The following is a 22,491-nucleotide window of genomic DNA, read 5'->3' on the forward strand; positions in this document are numbered from 1 at the left end:
AGGCCATGGAGGGAAGAGGTGTCAGACAGGTGTTTTCCACTCCCAGCCTCAGGAGTCAGTGCTTGACCTTCGGGAGATGTGAGCGCTCATCCTTGTGTGTTTGAGAGGAAGGGACTTTACCAAAACAGTGCCATTTTAATCCTTTTCACCTTGCACTTTTCTTTAAAAGACATCTTTTGTGTGTTTTTCAGGTGGACATGCTAAGAGAGCACCTTTGCCACAGGTACCCAGAACTAGAAATTAAATCAGTTGATGGTTTCCAAGGAAGAGAGAAAGAGGCAGTGATCCTGTCGTTTGTGAGATCCAACAGGAAAGGTAAGAGTTTGCTGCCGGAGAGTTACTCCATGGGGAACAGGAAAGAAACGGGAACAGGAAAGAAACGGGAACAGGAAAGAAACGGGAACTGCGTGATTGCTCCAAGGTTGCTCATCATGTTGCCAAGTGCTGTGGTTTAATTGCAGTTCTGACGGTCTCTAGCACTTTGCTCTGAATGAATTTACTGTCAAGAACCTTCCTTTTCAGCCTTTTCTTTTTTTTTTTTAATGAACAAATATATTTGCTGTCAGAGTTGCAGAGGAAGGCACCCATGCTAGGCAGCAGGTAAAAAGTAAGCTAGGACTGCTTAGTTTGAAGGTTTCCTGGCTATTGAGGTCTCAGAAATTATTTAAACTGGGGTCCTAAGAATGGCACAAGTCACATTAGCACCACATTTACTGGAGTGCCAAGCACTTCCTGCAAAAGGTGAAAATTTAGGGGGCTTATTTCTTGGATTTGGAGCCTATTTTGGGTCACTTCCCTGAAGAAAGCAAGCAGGAGCTGGCATTACAAGTCATGCACAGAAAATGCTTCTTTTGGGAGCAAAATCTAGAGCGGAAAATTGAGTTCTTTCCTATCAGCAGCTGCAGCAAAAGTTAATAGCTGGAAAAAAGCTGCTGCCCTGGAGTTGTGAGGCTCCTTTGGTGCACCCATGCTGAAGGGTTTTGTGGCAGCCAGCTCGAGCGGAGGGCATGAGTGGGACCGCTCCGTGAACCACCTCTCTCCCGTGTGTGGACTACTGCCCTTTTCAAACCCACAGTGAGACACATCCCTTGCTGCACTACCTTTGCTGCTAATGCTGCTGAAGATTAAACACTGTGTATGTGCTGGGAGTGCTGATGTCTAGAAAGAAAAAAAAGGGGAAAGGATAGATGGAAGGAGGAGGCTTTTTTTTTTTTTTTTTTTTTTTAAGAAAGCCTAGAGCAAGAAAAGCAGTGTTGTGGGGAGAATGGAGGTGGGGGACAGGACTAAGAATAGTCCGTATTCATGAGTGACTCACCTCGCCTTTGCTCAGTGGGAGCTGGTGTCCTCCATGAAGGCGTGCGTCCCCCGGCCCCTTCCCATGCACAGCGAGCAGCCAAAGCTCAGACGCAGTGCAGGAATCGCTTTCCTGGGGGCACGAAGCAGCTTCTCATGGTGTCTGGGCACAGCTCTGGTCTGCATGGGGCACAAGAGATGTTGTTAGCCCCCTCTGAGACCCCTGGGAGAAATCCATACCCTTTTTGCAGCTGCATTTCTCAGTTCAGAAGAGGCCAGGGATGTTGACCAGCACTGCCTGTCCCTCTGCAGCCATTACCTATCCAGCAGGAAACCCTCTTGCCAGATCAGAGGAGTTGGACTTGCCCCTGCAGTCAGGCAAAACCACATCAGAGAAGCTGGAAATTGTTCTCTAAGCTGCAGAGCACAGAGAGGGGAATCACCCATGCCCTGTTCCTCAAAGGCAGTACAAACTAGACTGCTCAGCCACAGCAAGACAAGGCAGAAACAGAGCCAGGCTGGTCACCACACCGGCAGAGACATTAATTTCTTCCCAACTGGCCTCCTCTTTATCCCCAGGAGCTGGAAACTCAAAAGCCGCCCACACTACCCTTCTTGCTAGCTGATCCTCACTGAGTCATCTTGGCATTTGCTAGCTCTTACTGCTTTTCTTTGACAAAATAGTCAGAGAGCAGAAGCAAACCTTGGAGAGTTTCCTAAATGGCTATTACTTTAAACCTGCCAAGAGTTTGGGGCAGGTGGGGGAGGGGGTTGTATAGGACCAGGTATATTTCTTTACCTGCAGTTCCTCTTCTGTTGCAAGGAGAGCCTCTTCCACGTTTCTCCGTATTGTATTTGCTCCCAGGTCCTAGCTTGACCTTGTGTCATGGGCCACCCAGGAAAGTATTTCTCCTCTCCATGTGCCACCCACCCTCCTCCCAACCCTGGGAGCTAAGTGGGAAGCCCTAGCTCTGGCTGGTGGGTGGTGAAACAGAGGCAGAAAGATTAAGGTAACGGCATGTCAGGGACCAGAGCCCAGCAAATACTGACTCCCACCCTTCAGCTAAGCAACGCTTCAATCATTTGGGCCAAATCTAGACCTGGAGCCAACCCTGTACCCACTGACGGTCCTACACCCCTTGGTTTCTTTCTCACAGGTGAAGTGGGCTTTCTTGCGGAAGACCGGCGGATAAACGTAGCAGTGACCCGCGCCCGGCGCCACGTGGCTGTCATCTGCGACACCCGCACCGTCAGCAACCAAACCTTTCTGAAGCGGCTGGTGGATTATTTCAGCCAGTATGGGGAGGCACGAACAGCCTTTGAGTACCTCGACGACCTCGTGCCCGAAAACTACACTCAGGAGGACTGCAGCGAGCGGCAGCAAGGTGCAAAGCTTCCTGCAGCATCTGGCCCCAAAAAGCAGCCGCCTCTGGGGAAGAAAATCAAAGCAGCAGCAACCAAACCAGGGTGTCAGAAGCCAGAAGCAAGTTTCTCCCCAAACACAAGCGGACCTGGGAGAGAGAGCCCAGGGACAAAAGACGGTGCTGATGGATTCAAGGCCATGCTGGTGGCCTTCCTGGAGAGCAGTGAGATGCAGTTGGATTTCCCCCCATCCCTCAATTCTCACGATCGGATGCTGGTTCACCTAATGGCAGAGGAGTACGGGCTGCAGCATGTGAGCACTGGCGAAGGGAGGGACCGGTACATCAGCGTTCGCAAGAAAGAGCCTGCCGAGACTTCGCTACCCACAGCCACCCCCCGCAGCAAGCAGCTCCCCCTCCCTCAGCCACAACATCCCAGCAGGGAAACTCCTGTCCCTGCTGAGCCAGGAGGAAGCAGTGAGGGCTCAGGAAAAGTGGACCTGAAAACCCTGCACCTGGAGAGAGTTCAGAGGGAGAAAGCCAGACGGGCGGAGGCAGCGAGGAAGGCTCAGGAGCCCAGTGCCAGTCTTCAGGGCAGCAGCAGCAGGAAAAAAGACAAAAGGGAAGCCAAAGGTAGATCACTCTCTTTGTAACCAGAACGATTAATGGTTTTCCTTGAATGGATCATGCTATTTAATCCCTGTGTTTTTGCCTCCAGGCCTTGGGATTTGTCTGCACATGTGGAGCATGGGATGTGGCTCTTGGAAAGCTCTCTGATGCTTTTCACTGCAGAGATGTGAGAACTGGCAGGAGCATGCATCACTTAGCTGCAGCATCTGGGGGAGAGGGGTTTTGGATGCCTGGAGGCATGTTTCTTAAGTCGAAAGAAAAACATTAGGGACCCTTTCCTAGGAAGAGAGGCTCAGGAGTTAGATTGGAGGCTCCCAAAGGTAGGCAGAGGGACCAAGAGGAATACCTGGCCCACACCGAAGGATGCAGTTGCCTCCTAAACAGAGGCAGGGGAAAACAGAGCCAAGAGCTACTGTCCTCCCTGCCAGACATGGTCCCTTCCTCTTCCCCAGCCCCCTTTTAGCAGCAGGAGACACCCAAGGATGCTGCAGGTGGGAGCCTTGAGCTCCTGCTAGTGCCTTTGAACACAGGCCAGAGTTTACTGGCATGATGGACCTCATAAGGGCAGAAATCCCAGTCACTGCAAACGGCAACTCCCTGGACCCCGTGCTGCTTCTCACTAGCCCAGGCTGTAGCTGTTGGGTTGCTCTGGTTTGTTCTCAGTTTCTAAGCAGGTGGTTAAATGGCATGGGCTATTCCCCTGTCTTCTCCCCAGGAAAGCCAGCAGTTAAGAGCGGAGCAAACAGCATGGCAGAAGAAGATATCGACGCTCTGATTTCTGCTGCCATTAAAGCTGACAACACCTGTGGCTTCCCCCGCTGCAAAGCCAGCGTTACAACCCTGGGACAGCTTTGCCTTCACTGCAATAGGCGCTACTGCCTCAGCCATCACATCCCGGAGGTATGTGTGGGGCCAGGCAGCCTGCCCAGGGCTTTGAGCACTGAGGGGGCTGGAGAGGAGTAGGATGTGCCAAGCAGCATGGGTTTAACATGGGAATTTTCCCTGTTGAGCTTCCCAGACAGGATTTCCTTGCAAGGAGTTAAAAGCAGAACCCTTTCTGTCAGAGCTTTTGCTAGAGCTGCAGTTAGAAAGGGCTGCCAGGCATTAACACATGGGCTCTGCACACCTCCTCCTGAGAGCTTTTTCTTTTTTCCCCTTTTGCTTTGTTCCCTTCTTTACCATTCTCTGGCATTTACACTCCCAGGTCGTGCAGATAAAGCAAGGCAGAGAGGAGAAATGAAGAGGCATGAGCGTAAGGCAGTGACTTCAGGGAGCCTGGATACTCAATTCCTAGCTCTTTGCAGATTCCCTCTGCAGCCTGGGGACAAGTCAAGGCTTGAGCCCATACAGAGCAGTGCTGCATGCCTGGTTAGCAATTAGGCATTTCCTTAAGTGCCTTACTGGCTTGGAGCTGAGTTGCTCCACACTGTGCAGCCTCAGCTTTAGCTCCCATCCATACCTGAGTGGCAGCAGTCCCTCAGCCTCTTCTACTCTGCTTTCTTGTGGTGGAGGACTCTCAAGCAGGCATCTCAGCAGCCCTGTAACGTCCTGCACCTCCGTGGGAGGGGTAGTGTGATGGCCACTGAACCAACAGCTTCTTCCTTGCTGTTCTTCCGTAGCTAGTTGAAAGCCCTTTTCTCCTCAGATCTGGGAAGGAAGGAAACTAAACTTAAACTGGTGTCAGGCTTCATCTTTCTGTTCAGGTGCAGAGGCAGGCAGGTAAGTTTAAGCCTCCAGGGTTGGCGGTGTGATGCTTCATGGTAAGCTGGCCTCGGGGTTTGAGTCCTGTGGGCAGAGCTGACTTGGCTGGGTGGTGGCTGTGACGAGCACACAGACTGAGAGGTAACGATTTTCCACTCAGCTGCAGCCTCCTGTGCCCATCATCCCTCGTCCTACATCACCTGGGTGTAGCTCTTTGCCATGTGGAGCCTCCCAGAGCTTAGCAACATTTAGTGAGCTGACCTATAAATCCTCAGCATAGATTTTTTTCCCCTTGTCAAGTACTATCTGTTTCCATGGCAAAGAATAGTTGCATTTATGGTCATTCACAATCCAATTGGGATATAAATTTATTTCCTGCAGAATCACCTCTCCCTGCTGAATTGTAATGAGGACTCCAATGAGAAACAATTGGAAGGATAAAAATCCATGTCAACAAGTTTTTCTTGAATTTTAAAGTTCAGCCCTTTTTCCAGGTGTTGTCAGGCTTTGATGTGAAATAACCTGGGACCTCCTATCCCCTAAGAGGGGCTAGCACATACCTGGAGCCATCTCAGAGGGGCTGGAGCCTCTGCATATGGAGGGTCCCTGTTCAGAAAGAGCTCATGTTCCACCTTTAGCAGCCCCTAGCTGCTGAACCCATCCCCACCCAGTACAGCACAGCAGACCCCAATGACTGATGGTCAACCTGTGCTCCAGCACCTACTGATGCAGGAGTTACTGTCCGTTTTAAAGTTGGTCTAGAGGGTCTGTTAGCTACAGCCGGTTTAGATCGGGCAGCAGGCTCAGAAATCCCAGTCCTGGCTAGGAGCCGTGTGCCAGGTGCTGTGCATGGCTATTCCCAGCCATTGACAGCCTGCTCCAGCAGCGCTAACAGGGACAGGAAGGTTTGTCACAGCACTGGAAGAATGGGCTGGGATCCTCAGATCAGCTTATGTTCATGAAAACATCAAGTGACTTTGGGATGGACCAAGCAGAAGGGGTAAACTTTTAGGATCTCTAATTTAGACCTGGTGGAGATGATTCAGGACGGTGTTGAACTTGGCTTAATGCACCTTAAACATGGTCTGGGCTTCAGCGCAGACTGGTTTTGGAAAAGGTTTACCTGCACAAAATTAGCATTATGAAGCTTTTTTTATTCCAGTACAGAAGATAGATCTAATTACATTAAAGCAGCAGATAAATGGCTAAAAAGGTCTCTTCTTATTTCCCAAGTCACCTTTCCTGTTTCACTCCTTTTTCCCCTCAAGTCATACTGTATTAGCAGAGAACATAAGCGGGAGCTCAGTTTTATTTCTAGCCCTCATGCAAGAACCATAAAAGATCCAGCTGTTCACATGACAAGTGTGAGTTTTCCCCAGATGTTTAAAGTTTTGGAAGAAGGCACTTAAATGGTCCAAAAGGATGACTTACCTGCTGTGCAGATTCCAGAAGGACAAAAATTATCTTTATGTTTTGTTTTCTGTTAGAGGAGCTGTAAATAAATGGGAGGTGGTTTTAGGTGGGTGCAAAGCAGGTGGAAGAGGAATTCCAGGCTCCAGGAATAAAATCTCCTTATTCCCAAGTATACAATTGCTGCCCTGTTTCCTGGCTGCCACCAGTGTCAGTTCTCTCTCCACCAGGTTCATGGCTGCGGGGAGAAGGCCAAGGCCCACGCACGGCAGAGGATCAGCAGAGAAGGGGTTCTCTATCCTGGGAGCGGCTCCAAAGACAAGTCCCTGGACCCAGCCAAGAGAGCCCATCTCCAGCAGCGCCTGGACAAGAAGCTCAGCGAACTGACCAGCCAGAGAAAGAGCAAAAAGAAAGACAAGGAGAAATGAAGGATCTGAATGCTACTTTTTTAACCTTGAAGTCACAGGTCAGACTACATAAACCAAAGATGCTATTAAAGGTACAGGGCCGTGCTGAGCCCGAGAGGAAAATAGGAGCTCTCATTTTTGGGTGGTAGACAGTTTGGAGCCACTGTGCCTGAATAAATAGTCACTGGGCCTCCCTAAACCACAGAGCTGAGACAGAGGAAGGCGAGCAGCTTTATTTGTCCCAGTTATCCTTATTGACAAAGTAATGGATGTACACAGAGAGGCTGGAGAATGCCAGTAAAGATGGATATTAAAACACCTAAAGCAATCAGCTGTCACTGTGACATTTTTTGCTGCTACAGTAAAAAGATAAATGTCTGAGTAGGAACATGAGAAGAACTGAAAACCCCAGGTGACCCTCTCCTCCAGGGAGGATGACTAAGAAAATGGATGCCTCCAGCTCCGTTTTCCCAGTCCAGCAATCCTCCTAGCACTGCCTGGAGTTGGAGTGGACTGGTGTGTCCACACAACAGCCAGCAAGACCCAAAGCCCTGGCCTGCCCTTCGGGAGCAGGCAGAGTCAGGCTGCATCCCCTCCCCACCATGCAAAGGGGCTGCCGCATGTGGGCTCAGCCCCACTGCAGGATGTGGCCCATGCAGTGCTCAACCCTGCTTCAGGGCTGCGTGGGGACGGAGAGACCTCAAGTCCTTACCTTGCCAGCACCACGGCGAGCTGCTCCGAAACACCTGGACCGCTGCTCTGGGATAGCTGCCATCCGCTGCCTTTGCTCACCATCCTTCCCAGTAGCACTGGCAAGGTCTCTCCCTCTTCACTGTGTGCCGTTCCCTTCCCAGACCTGCTGAGGAGATGCATTTCTTTTCTCTGTCCTGCCCTTCCTGCAAAGCTCCTTGGAGGCCTGTGTCCACTGGGAAAGTCCACAGTGGCAAAGGCAGGGTACGGCTATGTGAGCTTTGTGCAGCCGTCCCAGGCAGGAGGGAGCCTCATGTTCAGCATCGCCCATCCCTCCCAGAGCTGTTCCCTGGTCCTGTACCCCCGCAAAACTAATCCATCTCCCACGTTGTTTTCTACCTGCTGATCCTCATCTGCAAAGCGCCTCTCCATCCACCCACAGCCTTCTGCCCCATCCGCTCTCCTTGATGGCTCCAAGTGGGTACCAATGCATCGCACAGGGTCCACTACCCCCTGAGGAATAGCTCAAGCAGCCAGTTTTTGTCCCCAGGGTGGCACATGTGGGCCCCAGGATGAAGGAAAAGGTGCTGAGATGCCTCCACAGAGGAATGGTTGGAGAGGGGCACAGTAAAAAGCCCCAAACCACGCATGCCCCATCATTTTGGGGGTGAACATCGCAGATCTTGCCTACTGGTGATTTCAGCACCAGGGGAAGGCACTCATCTCATCCTGACCAAAGGCTCAGCAGTTTGCAGGAGCTGCAACATAGCTAAGCATTTCTATGTCTGTCTCTCTTCCCGAATGCTAGATGAGGTAGCTAATAAGCAAATTTTCCCCCAAATCTCAGTGCCTGTTAGTACAGGCTGTGAACACCTTAAAAAAAAAAACCCTTCCTCGTCCTTTAGTAAACCTCATCCTTCAAAAAAACCCTCCATTTGCAGCCCCAGTCCTGGGCAAACCCAGCCTGCCTGCACCTACCTCAGCTCCGAGCATTGCCTTGGCTCGTGCCTTGGTGCCCGGGGCCGGCTGTGCGTCAGCCCGCAGAGGGATGGCACCGGCTCGCACGGCAGCAGATGGGACATCGGGGCTCCTGGAGGGAAGGGTGGGGAGGAGGAAGAGACGGAGCGTGGGAGAAGAAAATCTGCGTATCAGCAAGCAGTGTTGGGCATATACGGGGGAAAGAGCCAGAGTGGTGCCTACAAGGGGCTGTGGAGGGGGAAGATGCAACAGAAATCACAGCCTCATCCCGAAATGAAGGTCAGGCAGAGAAGACAGATGAGCAGAAAGGAAAAATGCTGCCAGCTCAGGGTACCACCACGGTGTTATCTTTAATCGGGGATAAATGGCTCATTCACACTTTTTTTCCACTCATATCATTCAAGCAACCACATCCCTGACCGTGCTCACCCCATGGCACCGGCTTTCTGGCAAACAGCCCCGAACACCCCCAGATTTCCCTGCCTGGCTTTCTGCCAGCATTCTGCAGGCAGAGAAAAGCCAAGGCTCTGGTACAAGCGAGGGATGCGTCTCCAGGGCATCCTCTGCCCACCAGCCCATGCCATGGGGGAGCTCCATCGGAGCCCTCCATCTGTCGCCCTCCAGAAAATAGAGTGGGCATCGGCTCTCCCAAAAAAACCCAAACCTTACCCAGGGGGCTGGTCCTCGCTTGGGCCAGGTGCCCACGAGCAGACAGGATCCAAACAGATTTTTCCCCTCCCTTCTCCCTGAAACAGGAGTTGGGCTTAAAAATTAAAAAATTGTGGGGGTCTCATGTCTGCGTTCAGTCACAGGGCCAAGACGTTCCTCTCTGCACCCAGATTTCGGATAAAATGAGTGAGCTTTGGGATGAGCAAGTCAAAGCATAACTCCAGGACTAGGGGCTGTAAAAAATAACCCCCAGTTGTGAGGTTTGTGCTAAAAGAGCAGGAATTTGCTGTGTTGTTATGAGCAGCTCTGAGGGTTAGCTTAGCTGGGAAAAGTGGCCAGGGTGGGAAAAGCTGACCCCGATCGTGTTGGACCTTTAGGGGATGACTCTCAGCCTGGATCTGACCTCAAACCTAAGAGGCTGAAAAAACACTCGTCAGGTCCAGACACCCCTCTGCAGCCAATGGAGAGATGAGCAGAGATTTACTCTGCTTGGAAAAAGATGGAAGGAAAACACACATGTAATAACAATTGCTTTTTCTGCTGTTATTTCTCCCTTTTTCCATTCTCTTTGGAAATGTTTCAGCCCCGGTGCAGCGCATCAAAATCCCACCGAAACCCAACAGAAAAACCACACACGCCAAGAGAAACCATGCCGTGCTGGCACTTTATCAACCGCCTCTCCATTTCCCCCCCCACCATTCGACCAAAAACCACCTTCCAAAGAAATCCACCCCCTCCCTGGGAGCTCTTAGGGCCCACGTTCGAGGGCACCACGGATTTCGGGGGGCCACCAGGGAGCATGCGGGATGCTCAGGAGCCCGGCTGGTGGCCGGGCAGCGGTTTGGGGAGGTTGTTGCTGGTTTTGGTCCATCTGAAGGGAGGGCTCCTTTCTCGGCAGGTCTGTTCACAGCCCCCAGCGCATGCGAGGGTGACCCAGATGGGGAGAGGCACAGCCAAGGAGTTGCTCTGTCCTCCAAATATTTCGGCAGCGAGATGCTCCGGCCAAGGTGCGCTGGCAGCTCTGCCTTTTCAGCGCTGCAAAGTCTCGCTCAGCCCCTGTCCAGCAACAAACGCCGTGTTGCGGCAGCTCTCGGGGGAGCCACCGGCCAGGCAGAGCCCCCCTCTGCCCGCTGTCCCCCGGGGCAGAGCCGGTGTCGGGGTGCAGGACCCCGGAGGCACGGCAGGCTCCCCCCCGGACCCCGCCAGCAGCCTAGTTTCTCCGGAGCGGGTGCCACATGGAGACGGGCTTCCTCAGCGTGGCCAGCATCTGGTTCCAGTGCGTGATGCCCATCCCGCTGGCCGCCGGGCCGATGAGGACGTGGCCCGTGTTGTCGGCGTGGCCGTCCTCGCCGCACTCGGCCACCGTCACCCGCAGGGACAGGTCCTGCGGGGGAGCACAAGGCCGTCACAACAGCCCAGCACAGAGCAGTTGCTGTATTGCTAGCACTGACACCCCCCCCCCGTATATACGCATCCCCATACGCTCTCCAACCAGACGTGCACGCACAAGCGTACCCCAGCGCTAACCCATATGTACACGTCCCCTATATCCCCCACCCCATAAATACACACCCACCAGCTATACCCTGTATATACGCATCCCCCCATACCCACCTCCCCATACTTGAAAACTATATATGCTTATCCCCATACACAACTATACCCCATATACACATCCTCCTATACCCCCCACTGTACTTACACATCCCCCTACTTTCTCCACATCCCCTAAACCCATGCATGCACCCATCCACATACACAACCATACCCTATACGTATGCATCCCCCATATCCCCCAACCCACACATACACGTTGCCCCCCCAGCAGCCATACCCCATACACATATATCCCCCATACATACACATCCCCCTATGCCCCCTACCCCATGCATACATCCCCCCCAAACCATATATGTGCATAGATGGCCCCACCCCACCCCACAGCTCCTATGATCCCCCCAGATCCCCTCACACCCCAGGAGGTCCCCACTAGCGCAGGGATTTGGGACCTCGAGAAGCAATAAGACATGCCCCCCCAGGCTGAGACATGCCCCCTGAGCCGGGACAGACCTGGAGCACGATAGCCGGCACGGAGAAAATCATGGCCTCATTGAACACGGGGTTGGTGTCATCCCTCTTCACCGCTGTCTTCTTCTTGCTGATCTTCCTCCCGTCCTGCAGCAGGTACACCTTGACGAAGGGATCTGCTCGGGGCGGGGGGAGAGAAAAACCCCGGGGTCAGTCATGCATTTCCCCTGTGATATGGAGAAAGTGGGGGAAACCATCTCCGGTGGACCTTCCTTGTAGGGTCTATCCTCGGTGGGAGCCACTCCAATAAATACCCGTGTAGCGTAGTAGGATAAGCCAGGATGAAAGCTCACCTCCAGCCCGCAGAAGACCAAGGGACCCCTCCCCGGCATCCCCCGCTCACCTGCGGTCACTTTGCCGTTGGTCCACACGAGGTTCTTGGCTTTGACCACCACCACTGTCAGGCGCTCGGCCGTGGGCAGGTAGCTCAGGGAGAGCAGGATCTCCCCCACCGTGTCCACCGCCTGCGGGACACAACGTCCCATCACCCACGGACCCCCAGCCCAACCGGGAGGAGAAACCCCCCAAAAAACCTGGGTGGGAGATGGACCACCGCCCCCGCCCGCTCACCTTGTTCATGTCCTGCAGGTAGAGCCAGGCGTTGAAGGGACGGATGGCCAGGTCCAGGTCAGAGAGCTTGAGCTCGGCCACGCCGGTGCTGACGTTCCTCTCGTCCTCATCGATGCCGAAGACAGAGAAGCGCAGGCTGTTCTCCTCCAGCGCCGCCGGGTCCAGCGGGATGGAGAAGCGCTCGTCGAAGGCCACGGCGTAAGCGCTCCGTTGAATCTGCCACGGGGAAGGGGGGGGGGGGATTGCCTTGATACCTGCCGGGTTTTAGGGCCACGTCTGAGATCTACCCCGTTTCTCTCGTGGGAATTGCGAGGAGCGCGTGGCTTTGGGGCGGTGAGGACAGGGCATCCCCCAGCCCAAAGGAGCTGGGGGGTCCCAGCCTCGATGGGGACAAAAGTTATTTCCCACCTGTCAGCAGCAGCAGCTGAGTGATTGGGGTAGAAAATAGGGGCCGGGACCTGCCCCATTGCCTACTAATTCTTTTAATTAAAAATTTAAGGTTGGTCTGGTGCTCTCAGATGCAAGAGCCAGGCATCCCCGCGCCCTGGGAGTTCAGATCTGTAGCTGGCTCAGCCACTCCGGGCTACAGGATTTGGCTGAGGGGGTGCAACCCCCAGCCCCTCTCCGAGCCGGAGCCAACAGGCTTCGCAACCCCTAAATGCCCCAAATGGGGACAATGCTTTTTGCCAGACGTCGTCTCTACGCCCCATCATTCACTTGGAGCAAATGCAGCAGCAACTCCCCAGGGATCCATCCTGCCGGGTGCTGGTCACTACCTGGCCCCAAAGTGCTGGCGGGGGGAACTGCTCTGAAATCACGGCTTTAGAGACTGGTTTTGTCCTACTGCAGCCCTATTTCTTTTGGCAACCAAGGTACCACCCCCAAATCAGGGTTTTGTCCTAGAGGGAGGCCCAGCGCTCCCATGGGATGGAAAGCCGCAGCCTCGGATGGCATGGAGCAAAGCGGAGCCACCAGCTCCCCGCCACCCATCGAAAGCTGGGTGCCACGGTGGAATAGGGATCCCACTGCGGGACCAGGGGGCTCAGCCCTGAACCCATCGGGCTTCATCACCCCAAGATCTGCCCGGACTCCCCAGCAGCAGTGGGGAGATGGTTCATCTCATCCCAAGGACTTTCTCACATCTGTCTGTCTTCTCCTAGATGTGCTCCATCCCTGAGATGGAGGACACAAAGCAGCTCACGAGGCGGCACCATCCATCACCCCCTTCCTAGCGCAGCAGCCCCATCCTCTCCCGTCGGATACCACTGACCTCCAGAGTCCCCGAGGGATTAAAGTATCTCTATGGGAAAAGCAGGTTTGCAGCTCTCCGCTTTATAGCACTGATGACTGCCTGTCTGCAGCCAACATTATATTTTGGGATCTCTGGATGAAAGGTACAACAGAAATGTTAGCTGCTATTTTAAAAAAAACCCCAACATAAGTACTGTAAAGCATTAAAGGAAAAGAACCAAATGTGTCTTTATAACTTGTCTCAGGACAGCAAAAGAGGGTAAAATAGCGCTGGTGAATTATAAATAATGATGCTAAATAATTAATATCTCCAGAGCATAAATAAAGAGCCTGATCTCTGGATGGAAAAGCGGTCTTAAAAGGGCACTGTGGAAATATTTTAAAGGCAGTGGTTTTGTGCTCTCTGGAATGGTACCTCCACCCCCGTGGAAAGGTTTCTTCAGTGGGATGAAGCTTTCTGCTCTTTTCTGGAATAACCTGATTAAGTCAAACTGGCTGACCCTGAGCTTTGCAAAAAGCAGCTGCTGAAAAGAAAACTGAGGCTCCTGCTTTCCAAGAGCAGCTTTTGGGGCACCTAAAAAGGGAGGTTTTGCCCCCAAACCACCCCCAGTTCTGGCCGTGCTGGTGCAGGTGCAGCTGCCTGGATCTTTGGCCACTGCATCCCATGCTGGGAGGGAAAGCATCGCGGCTGCAGGGCAGCGCGCTCGGGCTTCGTTAGGGTGAATCAAGTGTGCGGGGACATGGATGACACTGGCAGCGTGTGCCCAAAACGCTGCCTCTCCCCACATCCCACCCCAGACTGCTTCCTCCACCTCCCGCAGCAGCCCCAGCCCCCGGAGCAGGGAAAGTCAAGCAGGAAAACTTGCCACAAGCCACGCTCGGAGACGACAAAGTCATCATGCATCCCAGTCAAGAGGGAGAAATTTCTGCCTCTGCTGGGTCCCGATGAACAAACCCCCCTGGCCCCCCCTACACCGCAGAACGCTGAACCCCCCCCGAGCAGGGCTCCAAAAATCCTGTGCCAACCGCACTCCGCCCCAACGTGTCCGGACCTCCCCACTCCCAAGGCCCCATCCCTGTCTTGGGGAGCTTGTCCAAGGGATGCTGCGACCCAAAAGCAAAGGCTGCAGCGGGCACGTGGCGAGCGATGCCACGTACGCACGCGGGTTTCGTGCAGAGGGGCGAGCGGCTCACCCGGGAGATGCCGACGATCTGCTCGGCCGGGAGCAGGCTGATGCGCATGAAGCAGGACTCGAAGCGAGCGTCCTCCTTCTCCAGCAGGTCCTTGCCCTGCAGCAGCGTCACGTGCAAGGTGGCCGCCTTCCCGTCGTACTCCATGGAGACCTCCACCTGCCCCACCGTGAAATCCTGCCCAAAGTTGTTCCCGATGGAGGAGATGGAGCTGAGGGAGTCGGCCGAGATGGATTTCTTCAAGGGGCCGTAGGAGGCCAAGCCCAGGTCTTTGCTCATCAGCTCCAGGCTCCCCAGCTCGTTAATGCTCTCGAAGGTGTCGTCTGCCCGCAGGCTGGTCTTGCGGTTGGGCGAGGTCTTATCCAGCACCCTCTGCGAGCCCGGGGCCGTCCCTCGCTGCGAACAGGGAAAGGAAAACCGGGCGATGCAATCCCATCCCTTCCTACGAAGCCGGGGACAGCTGGGATTCGCTGGTGCCTTTTTGGATGCTGTACAGCCCCCGCTTGGCCTCAAGCTGCCGCGGCAGCAAACCCTGCACCTCCTGCAGCTCCCAAGCCCTGTTTACCAGCTCCACACTGATCCCCCCAAACTCTCCAGCCACACCAGGTCGCCGCCCGTGGCTTTTCCCCCCCGTGAGAGCACGCAGGCGATGTTTTTGCCCCTCCAGCCGCTCACGTGTTGCAAAGGGAAAGGAGGCGAGCCAAACCTTCCGCCCTTTTACCTTGTGTTTGACATCCGAATACGCCGCCCCATACTTTTGCTCCAGGTATCGGTAGTCGTAGTTGGGGAAGGGGGAAGGTGCCGGGTAGCTGCCGGAGCGCCAGAGCTTCCAGAGGTTGACGGCGGCTATTCCCAGCAGCACCAAGGCACCGGCGGTGTAGATGCCGATCTCCCACCGAGGCGGGCTCGTGGTGACTGCGAGGGGACAAGAGGCACCGTGAGCCGGCCACAACCCCAGGGCAGAGGCTTCATCCTCTGCTGCTTCCATGCCAGAAACTCAGCTCTAAGCTGTGAGGATGGGACTGGCCAAGGCGGGGGATAAACCCCAGCGTCCCACTTGGGCGGGTTGCAAATGGTGTCAGCCAGCAGCTTTGCAAGGCAAAAAAATCACAGTCCTCGCTTTGCTTTCATGGGAGGTGAAATGCACATGTATTTCAGCCTTGTTCCCCAGCAAACAAGGAAAATCAGTGAATTGCTGCATCACCCCAGGGGTGCTGGGGGGGTCCTTTCACCAGCTACGGATCTGTCCCGCTCACAGACGTGCTCAGCGCACTTCTGCATTGCCCTTTCAACCATAGGAAAACCCTCGCTGCTGCCTGGTTTCCCACAGGCTGGGGATGCCAAGAAAATCCAGAAATAGGAAAAAAAAAAAAAAACAACCAAACAAAAAGCTTATGGAAACAGGGGGGAAAACCCCACAACTGCTGCTGTTGTGATCCAGGGAGGAGAAAGCCCAGGCTTGCGGCTGCAAAGCAGGGAGGACACAGCAGCCCTGCGATGGTACACTGAGCAGTTGTTGCTGCATTGCACCAGCCTCCATCACACCAGCGACTGAACCACCACCAATCACTCAGTGTAACACAAAAAAAGGGGAGAAAAAAAAAAGAAAAAGATTTCTCATTACAGAGCGCTGCTGGGGAGTCCTCCCGCGTCACGCCGCGGCGCTCCCTCCTTCAGCAGCAGCTTCAGAGCTAGAAAAAGCCCAAGCCAGGCTTACTCCCACATCACATCCGAGCAGAGGGACAACCCGCTGCTTCCCCCCCACCCCAAACCTCCTCCGGCAGGAGCCAGCAAACGGATAGATCAAAAAGAACCAACTGTTCGCACCCAAAGCACCTAATTTTGATCCTTCCAGAGGACCACGAGCAGCCCAGAGGGATCTCGTGGGTTGAAGCCTCAGGGTACGAGCCCAGTCCTGCTTCCGCCACCCCAACCCAAGCCCCTTATGATCTGCAAAGGGCTGCGATTTATCCCCCGCATCCCCGGCTAAGGATGCTGGGGAAAGCGCCGCAGCTTTCTAGGGCACTCCTGCACACGGAGGTTTTTGGTGCCGTCCGGCTCCGAGGAGTTCACGCACTCCTGCTACGGCAGGGGGGCAAAATTGGGGCAAAATAACCCTTTATTGGCTCCTACTTCTGAATGACTCCAGGTTTAAGGGTTTTACTCTTGTATTAGGAAACTAAACCCCGTATGCATGTGCAGCAAAGGGTTCCTCCTCCAGAAAGCAGCAAGGATCAGCAATCCCTCCTGAGAGCAGCTCAGCGTGCAAGCCCCGGCCCCCAAAACCCTTCCCCGGGGCTCGCTCAGAAGTACTCACCGCTTAAGCGGTATCTGCTTACATGACTGTTGTCCATGGCAAACGCTCCCCACTAGTGGGACAGCCTGCAATGCGTGAGACAATGAGTTACGATAAAGGGAAAGAACTTAAAAATAGCTGCCTTTTGATTTTTTATCAGGGATGCTAAACAGCTGCTCCCCCCTCCATTGCTCCTGAGGCGCAGAGCAAATGTGCACTAAAGCACCTCAGCCACTACCAGAGGAGTTAAAGAAGGGACTGAAAACCCCACGGGAACCAGGAGAGTGGCCACCCCGAGACACAGAGCTGCATGAATTACCTCAGGAGTATTTTAAGGGGTGACATTGTCAATGGCTCTTTGCGTGGACGTGTCCCCTCCAGGAGCCCTTCAAGACCTTTGCTGCTTTTCTAATCCTTTTTCCAGCTTAAATCTTGCCTTTGCCTCCCGTGGCTTTCCTCAGCCTCTCACGAGGGGCTGCTCTGCGCCTGCGGCTCTGCCGTGGCCACACGCAGGAGAAGCAGCCCAATTTCTGGGTCCTGCAGGGTTTAGATGATGCCCTTCCCCAGGAATCAATTCCTGCAGCGGGAAAGCTTGATTGCCTTCCTCCCCAAAGGGGTTTTCCCAGGTAAGTCATATGCGAGATCCATCCTAAACGTACGGAGATCCCAGAGAAGGCGTTGTGCGTTGCTGAAGGGGCTTTATCCAAGCCAGGCATTTCCCGCTATGCAAAGGGGGTTTTGGATCCCCCGCAAACACCCAACAAGCAAATCCAACGTGAACTGGGCCAGCACCCCTCTTGCTACCTAGCATCTGTACTGGGAGATCACAGACCACAGTCCGCTGGTGTGATCCCACAGACGCAATCCCTGAACCCCAAGCCCAGGGACACATCTTCAGCACCACACTTAAAATCTCCCCACCGTCCCCATCGGCACCCCCCAAACCTTCTCCAAAACTCACACAGCCCCAAAGCCCACTCGTCACATGGGAGGAAGAGCTGGATTTGCCTCAGATGGACAGTCACTCAATATTTGGGTACCATCTTCTACCTCACCTCAGATGCTCCCAGATTCAGGCACTGATGGGGTGATCAACCTCCCCCAAAAGCATCCAGGCTTAGATTTTAATAGGCAAAGGTAGAAACTACAGTGCATTATACTGTAAAATATCAGCCACGCTGGCCTGACATGGCTGGGGGACCCCCTCTGCAAGGGCCACGCAGTCCACCCTTGGGGCAACAGTAGGAGGAGGGTTTTTTCTAAATGTAATTAAGTCACTAACCAAAATGACAGCAAGCTGGGAGATGCCCATCTCATCCCCAACCTCCTTCCTCAGGCATAAGCCTCTATGTGCAATGGATAAAAACTCAGTAAAATCTTGGCTGAGAACATGCTACACTCGTGTCATGTATGGACTGAGCTCAGCTTAAGGGACACTTTGCTGTTTAGTGCTGGAAATCCACACAGACTTCTTAATAGTGCAACATTATAGAGATTTACCCAAACCAGCTTCTTTTTATGTCCTGAAAAATGACATGCCTAAGTCAGAGGCTCCATTTCTTTCAATGTTTCCTGGTAGCTTTTTTCAGTATGAAAATACAGAAGTTTTCAGTACCAACTTTCTCTGCAGAAGGGCAAACATCTCTTAAAAACCCTCCATTTTTTTCCAATTCCTTTTGGAAATTGGAAATAATTTCTGTTAAAGCTTTTTCCCCCAAAACATCCTTTTCTAATGAGCTCTAAGCAGCAACTTAAGCAGATTTCCAAGGCATCACACAGAGAGACACGAACTGACTGCAGCATTCAGCACAGGAATTGAATTAGGTGGTATTTTCCTATCAGCAAAACAGTATCAGCCTTTCCTGAGTGAACAAATGAAGGTGCAAGGTGCTCCAGGAAGGGATTTCTTGCATTTTATATTAACTAAGCTCTTCCCTGCGAGTGTTTCACCGAGATGCTCCGTCGTCCCCCCTGACCTGCCTTTCAAATCCCTTCCTGGGAAACCAAATCCGAGGCATTCGGGACAGGCACCGCTTTCCCACCGCCAGCAGCCCAGGGACAGCTGGTTTTTCCCCCGTGGAGACCTCAAGGCTCGTCAGAGCCCTGGCTCTGAGGGTGCAGAGCCTCCTCCTCCCGCCGCAGCACCCCTCTGCTGAGGGACGGGGCAGCTTTGTTTTCCTTACGAGCTGCTGCAGAGCTCGGGATACCTTTTCCTGCTTGGGGAGATGATAAAGTGGCTCGATGTGGGGAGAGAAATGGCAATGAAGCCACGAGTCCCCTTTGGAAGAGGGGGGCCTCCCCCCAGACTTTGGGGGGGGGTTGACAGCTCGCTGCCGTTTTGGTATCATGACCGTCCGAGGCCCGAAACAGCTCATGCAGAAACCCTGGTTCCTGGTCCCAGAGCACCTGGGCCAACACGGGTACAGCCCCACGCCGCACAGACACTCTCCAGAGCGTGCTGCAATCCCAAAATTTCACAATCCAAGTTATAAAGCACAGCAGTGACCTCCACGTTCATCCTTTCCTTCTTGCCCTAACCCAGACACCAATGCCCAGTTTCGCCGGGTGCCTGAGACCGGGCTAAACTCTTCTTGCTAGTGAGCTTGGCCCTGCAGCAATACTCCTCCTCTCTTCCAGCACTGACCCTGCTGCTCACACGCACCCATCCTGGGCTCTGAGCAAGGCTTTTCCATCCTTCTCCATCCCTTTCCTGCTGGAGGGGGAAAGTCCCGTCTGGCCTCAAGCCACAAGGCAGGAAAGTAGGATAGAGTTTGCTGCTGGCATATTTGTCAAAAAAAACCCCAACCAAACAAAAAACCCACCACATCCAAACCTTGACAAAATACAAATATTTAGGCTCTGCCCCTCATTCATGCTTGACCCCAAACTCACTCACCTATTGCCTTCCCCATCCTACCACTGGGGCTGAGGAGACGAAGCAGCCACCTCCCCAACAGACCTACACCTTGGACAACCAGCGGTGCGCCGATCCCACCCGATTTACACCCAAAGACAAAGACCCTGCACCATCCCGCACCTCCCACGGCCACGAGGCTCAGCACGGGAGACGCCGGCTTCGCAACCGGCAGAAGCCTGGATCCTTCCCAACGCTTATTGCTGTATTTTACCTGGGCAGGTAAAAATCACCGTGGGCAAGAAAAAAAAAAAATCTTTGGGGCTCCGCGTCGAAGAGCGAGGACCCTCCTCGCAGCCTCCGGCATTAGCTGAGCAGCAGCAGCGCGTTCGCTCCCCAGCCGTCCCCGAGAGGGGAGAGAAATGCAGCAATTTCCAAGCTCACCCAGCCAGGGAAGCAGCAGAGTGACTGTGCAGCGGCGAGTCTCGGGGAGCTGGTGCTGGCACTGCCCAGCTCCTCGCTTCCCAGAGCTCCCTACGGATTTTGAGTTCAGCGGGGACAACTCCTGGATCCAAACAGCCCCCTGCTCCGATGGGCGATGGCCTGGCATGCCTCACTGCAGGAGATTCGAGATTCGGGGTCTGCTGCCAGGCTTCTCTTCCTTCCCCTGCGAGCGCCGGCTGCGGGCTGCACCTCCTGCTCACTAGTGCAACGAGCCGGGCGGTCTCTGCAACCCCCCCCAGGGAGAGGCACGTTCTCCAAGCTGGCCAGACCCTCCCGACGGTTTTGCTCTAACCCAGCCCGAACCCCCTGGCAAAGCAGGAGAGGAGAAACACCACCGCCCCCCCCACCCGCTCCCCCCGGCACCCGGCCGCCCTGCCCGCCGCTCTCTGCCCCGCAGGAGCGAGCAAGGTCGGTCTGGAAAGCGTTTCCCACCTGGCTTCTCCCGCCCCGGGCTGCCGGAGGGACACGACGGCCGCCGCTCCTCCGCCTCAAGACGCTCCTAGGCGGCCATGGGGCTTGCCCGAACCGGGGGCTGCACAAGCGGAGGACGGGGCTGGCGAGAAGACGGCTCCGCGCTGCCCCCGCCGCGGCCGGGGCAGGCTGGAGACTTCGGGGGGGCTGGGGGTGAGGGGCAGAGCTCTCTCCCCCTGCTTCGCCGCCCAGGCTCTCAGCACCCAGCTCCGCGGGCTGGCAACTTTCCTTAGGAAGTTGCCGTAAAAAAAAAACAACAAAAAACACCGAACCAAAACAAACCCAAAAACAACAAACAAAAAAGCCCACAACCCCATTAACCCCCCCAAAACCCACCGAGGAGCGAGGAGGGACGCTGCCAGCTCCCCCCCCCGGACCCCCTCCGCTGCGTGCGGGCAGCCCTGGGCGCACACGGCAAACCCCGGCAGCGCGCACCTACCCCCCCCGCATCCCTCCCCACGCTGTCACCCGTGTCGCATCCCCCGGGGCTGGACCGCGACCCCCTTGTGTGTCCTCCCCCGCCGCCCCCCCCCCCTCCGCCCTGGCAGGCGGGGAGCTCCGCGGGCTCGGACTCACCGCTTCTTTGGGGGAAAAAGGTGCATTTTCCGGCCGATGGCGGGGGGGGGGGGGGGCGGCAGCCGCCGGAGCGGGCACTGCGGGCGCTGCCGCCCCGGGCTCCACCTGGGCTGGGGGGGGGGGGGGCGAGGGGGGTGGCCCCGCCCCCCCGGCACCCCCCCACGCTGGGGTGAACCGGGGACGGCTTCTGCTTCTTCCCCCCCCGCTTCAGTTTGGGGCTCCCCCAGGCCGAGCGCGGCCCCGCTCCGGCTTCCCGGGATCAGCATCCTTCAGCCCCCGGCTGCTGCGCCCCAAATCCCACCTCCTGCTGCCCAGGGACACCCCCCCCCATCCGACCCCCTCCACGCCCCTGCTGCCTCTCACAGCACCTCTGCGCCTTCAGCTCCTCCTCCCTCACCCCATGGACCTCACTTTGTATTCCTCTCCATCAGGACCCGTGCCCCCTCCTCTTACCCCCCCCCCCAAGGGTGCTGCTCTCCTCCGGAAAGCCATTGGGGGTCTGTGGATCCTCACCCGCCCCTACCGCAGGCTTCCAGGCTGCTCTTTGCTCCCGAAGGGATGCGAAAGGCAACACCAGCCTCCTCCCTCCTCCATCCCACCTCTCAGGCAGGCAGGCAGTAACACTTGGGGTCCTGGGTGTAACAGGCTGTCCAGCAGCAAGGTCTTGGCTTTGCCTGTTCATAAAGAAAATCCATCGGTTCTCCTCTCCCTCAGTGAGGGCGAAGCCTCTTCTCCAAGGGCCGAGTGGCATTTACCCGGGACTTGGCCCAAAAAGCCCTTTCAGCCATTTGGAGACCAAAATCTCAGCAGTTCCTGTGACAAAGCGATCATCAGCCAAACTCCTACATGTGCTCTCATGCGACAGGGATGGAGATCTTTCCCTTTCTTACCCTGGTTTCATAACCATGTTTTCAGCCACCTTACCTCAAATGCCAGACCACCATTCCAGGGGAACAAGTAATTTCAAACACCAAGAGATTCACTTTGCTTGAATTGGAGAAAACTGAATAATCACAATTTTGTGGGCAAAACAACCTCCCCATGCACCCCAAGCAAAGACGCTCTCAACTGGCCACAGAGCAGCGTGACGCTCCAGAGGACCTTCAGTTCCTGGGAAAACCCACCACATCCAGCCACAGGGCCAGTTCACCCATCTGCTGCCCTGCCGCAGGGCTCTCCGGCAGCTCCTGTGCCCGGTCGATACAGGGAGGGTCAGCACTGGGAGACGGTCCCATAATTTCCCTGGCAGGGAATTAACTTCTGGGAAGAAAACAGACCAAGTTTTGACTGTAACCCCAAAATGCTGCCTGGGTGGGAGAGGAGCCTCACCCTGCAGTCAAGGGTCCTTTCCAAGAACATTGGGCTCCCCAGCCCACCCAGGAGACAGGCTTTTCCAAAATGCAGCCCTTCCTCTAGGTGTGTAAAAACCAGTGGGGAAAAAAGAGCAAGCCATGGCTTCCTTCCCCAGTTCTCAAACCTCACCTACAACAGAGGTGAGACGTTACGATCCCGAGGGACATGGCAGGCTGTCCCCCTTCTGCGGCACAGCCC

At 55.0% G+C, this 22,491-nt stretch overlaps 2 protein-coding genes across 6 annotated transcripts in view; one reads left to right on the top strand and one right to left on the bottom strand.

The window, feature by feature from the left end:
• Positions 1–7,130, top strand: part of IGHMBP2 (immunoglobulin mu DNA binding protein 2) — a 45,573-nt gene extending 38,443 nt beyond the window's left edge. Inside the window, exons 12-15 of the mRNA XM_052811003.1 lie at positions 192–315; positions 2,451–3,287; positions 4,000–4,184; positions 6,626–7,130. Coding sequence (XP_052666963.1) covers positions 192–315; positions 2,451–3,287; positions 4,000–4,184; positions 6,626–6,823 — 1,344 coding nt within the window. The 3' untranslated portion in view covers positions 6,824–7,130. The remainder of the gene's footprint in view (positions 1–191; positions 316–2,450; positions 3,288–3,999; positions 4,185–6,625) is intronic.
• A 2,528-nt stretch (positions 7,131–9,658) lies between these two features.
• Positions 9,659–21,065, bottom strand: SYT12 (synaptotagmin 12). 5 transcript variants are annotated; one of them, XM_052811009.1, is made up of 8 exons: positions 20,941–21,065; positions 16,557–16,621; positions 14,961–15,154; positions 14,243–14,635; positions 11,798–12,013; positions 11,571–11,691; positions 11,210–11,343; positions 9,659–10,523 (listed from the first exon to the last, which is right to left on the bottom strand). In XM_052811009.1, exons 2-8 carry the CDS (start codon positions 16,591–16,593, stop codon positions 10,350–10,352), a joined length of 1,269 nt encoding a protein of 422 aa, XP_052666969.1. In that variant the 5' UTR covers positions 16,594–16,621; positions 20,941–21,065; the 3' UTR covers positions 9,659–10,349. The 5 variants fall into 5 exon arrangements, with proteins under 5 accessions (XP_052666969.1, XP_052666970.1, XP_052666968.1 ...); XM_052811010.1 differs by lacking the exon at positions 20,941–21,065 and adding an exon at positions 20,326–20,462; XM_052811008.1 differs by lacking the exon at positions 20,941–21,065 and adding an exon at positions 19,664–20,138.
• Between the last annotated feature and the right edge of the window lie 1,426 nt (positions 21,066–22,491).

This window comes from Harpia harpyja, chromosome 16, assembly GCF_026419915.1.
Source record: "Harpia harpyja isolate bHarHar1 chromosome 16, bHarHar1 primary haplotype, whole genome shotgun sequence".
In the NCBI taxonomy this organism is placed as follows: Eukaryota; Metazoa; Chordata; class Aves; order Accipitriformes; family Accipitridae; genus Harpia; species Harpia harpyja.

Excerpts from the sequence above, each read along its gene's own strand:
- SYT12 (XM_052811007.1), bottom strand. The coding sequence starts at position 15,779 with ATGGAGGCTGGTGCAATGCAGCAACAACTGCTCAGTGTACCATCGCAG. Across the intron at positions 11,344-11,570 it reads CAACGGCAAAGTGACCGCAG|ATCCCTTCGTCAAGGTGTAC; the intron begins GTGAGCGGGGGA and ends CGCCCCGAGCAG. Across the intron at positions 10,524-11,209 it reads TGCCGGCTATCGTGCTCCAG|GACCTGTCCCTGCGGGTGAC; the intron begins GTCTGTCCCGGC and ends GCTCCCCCGCAG.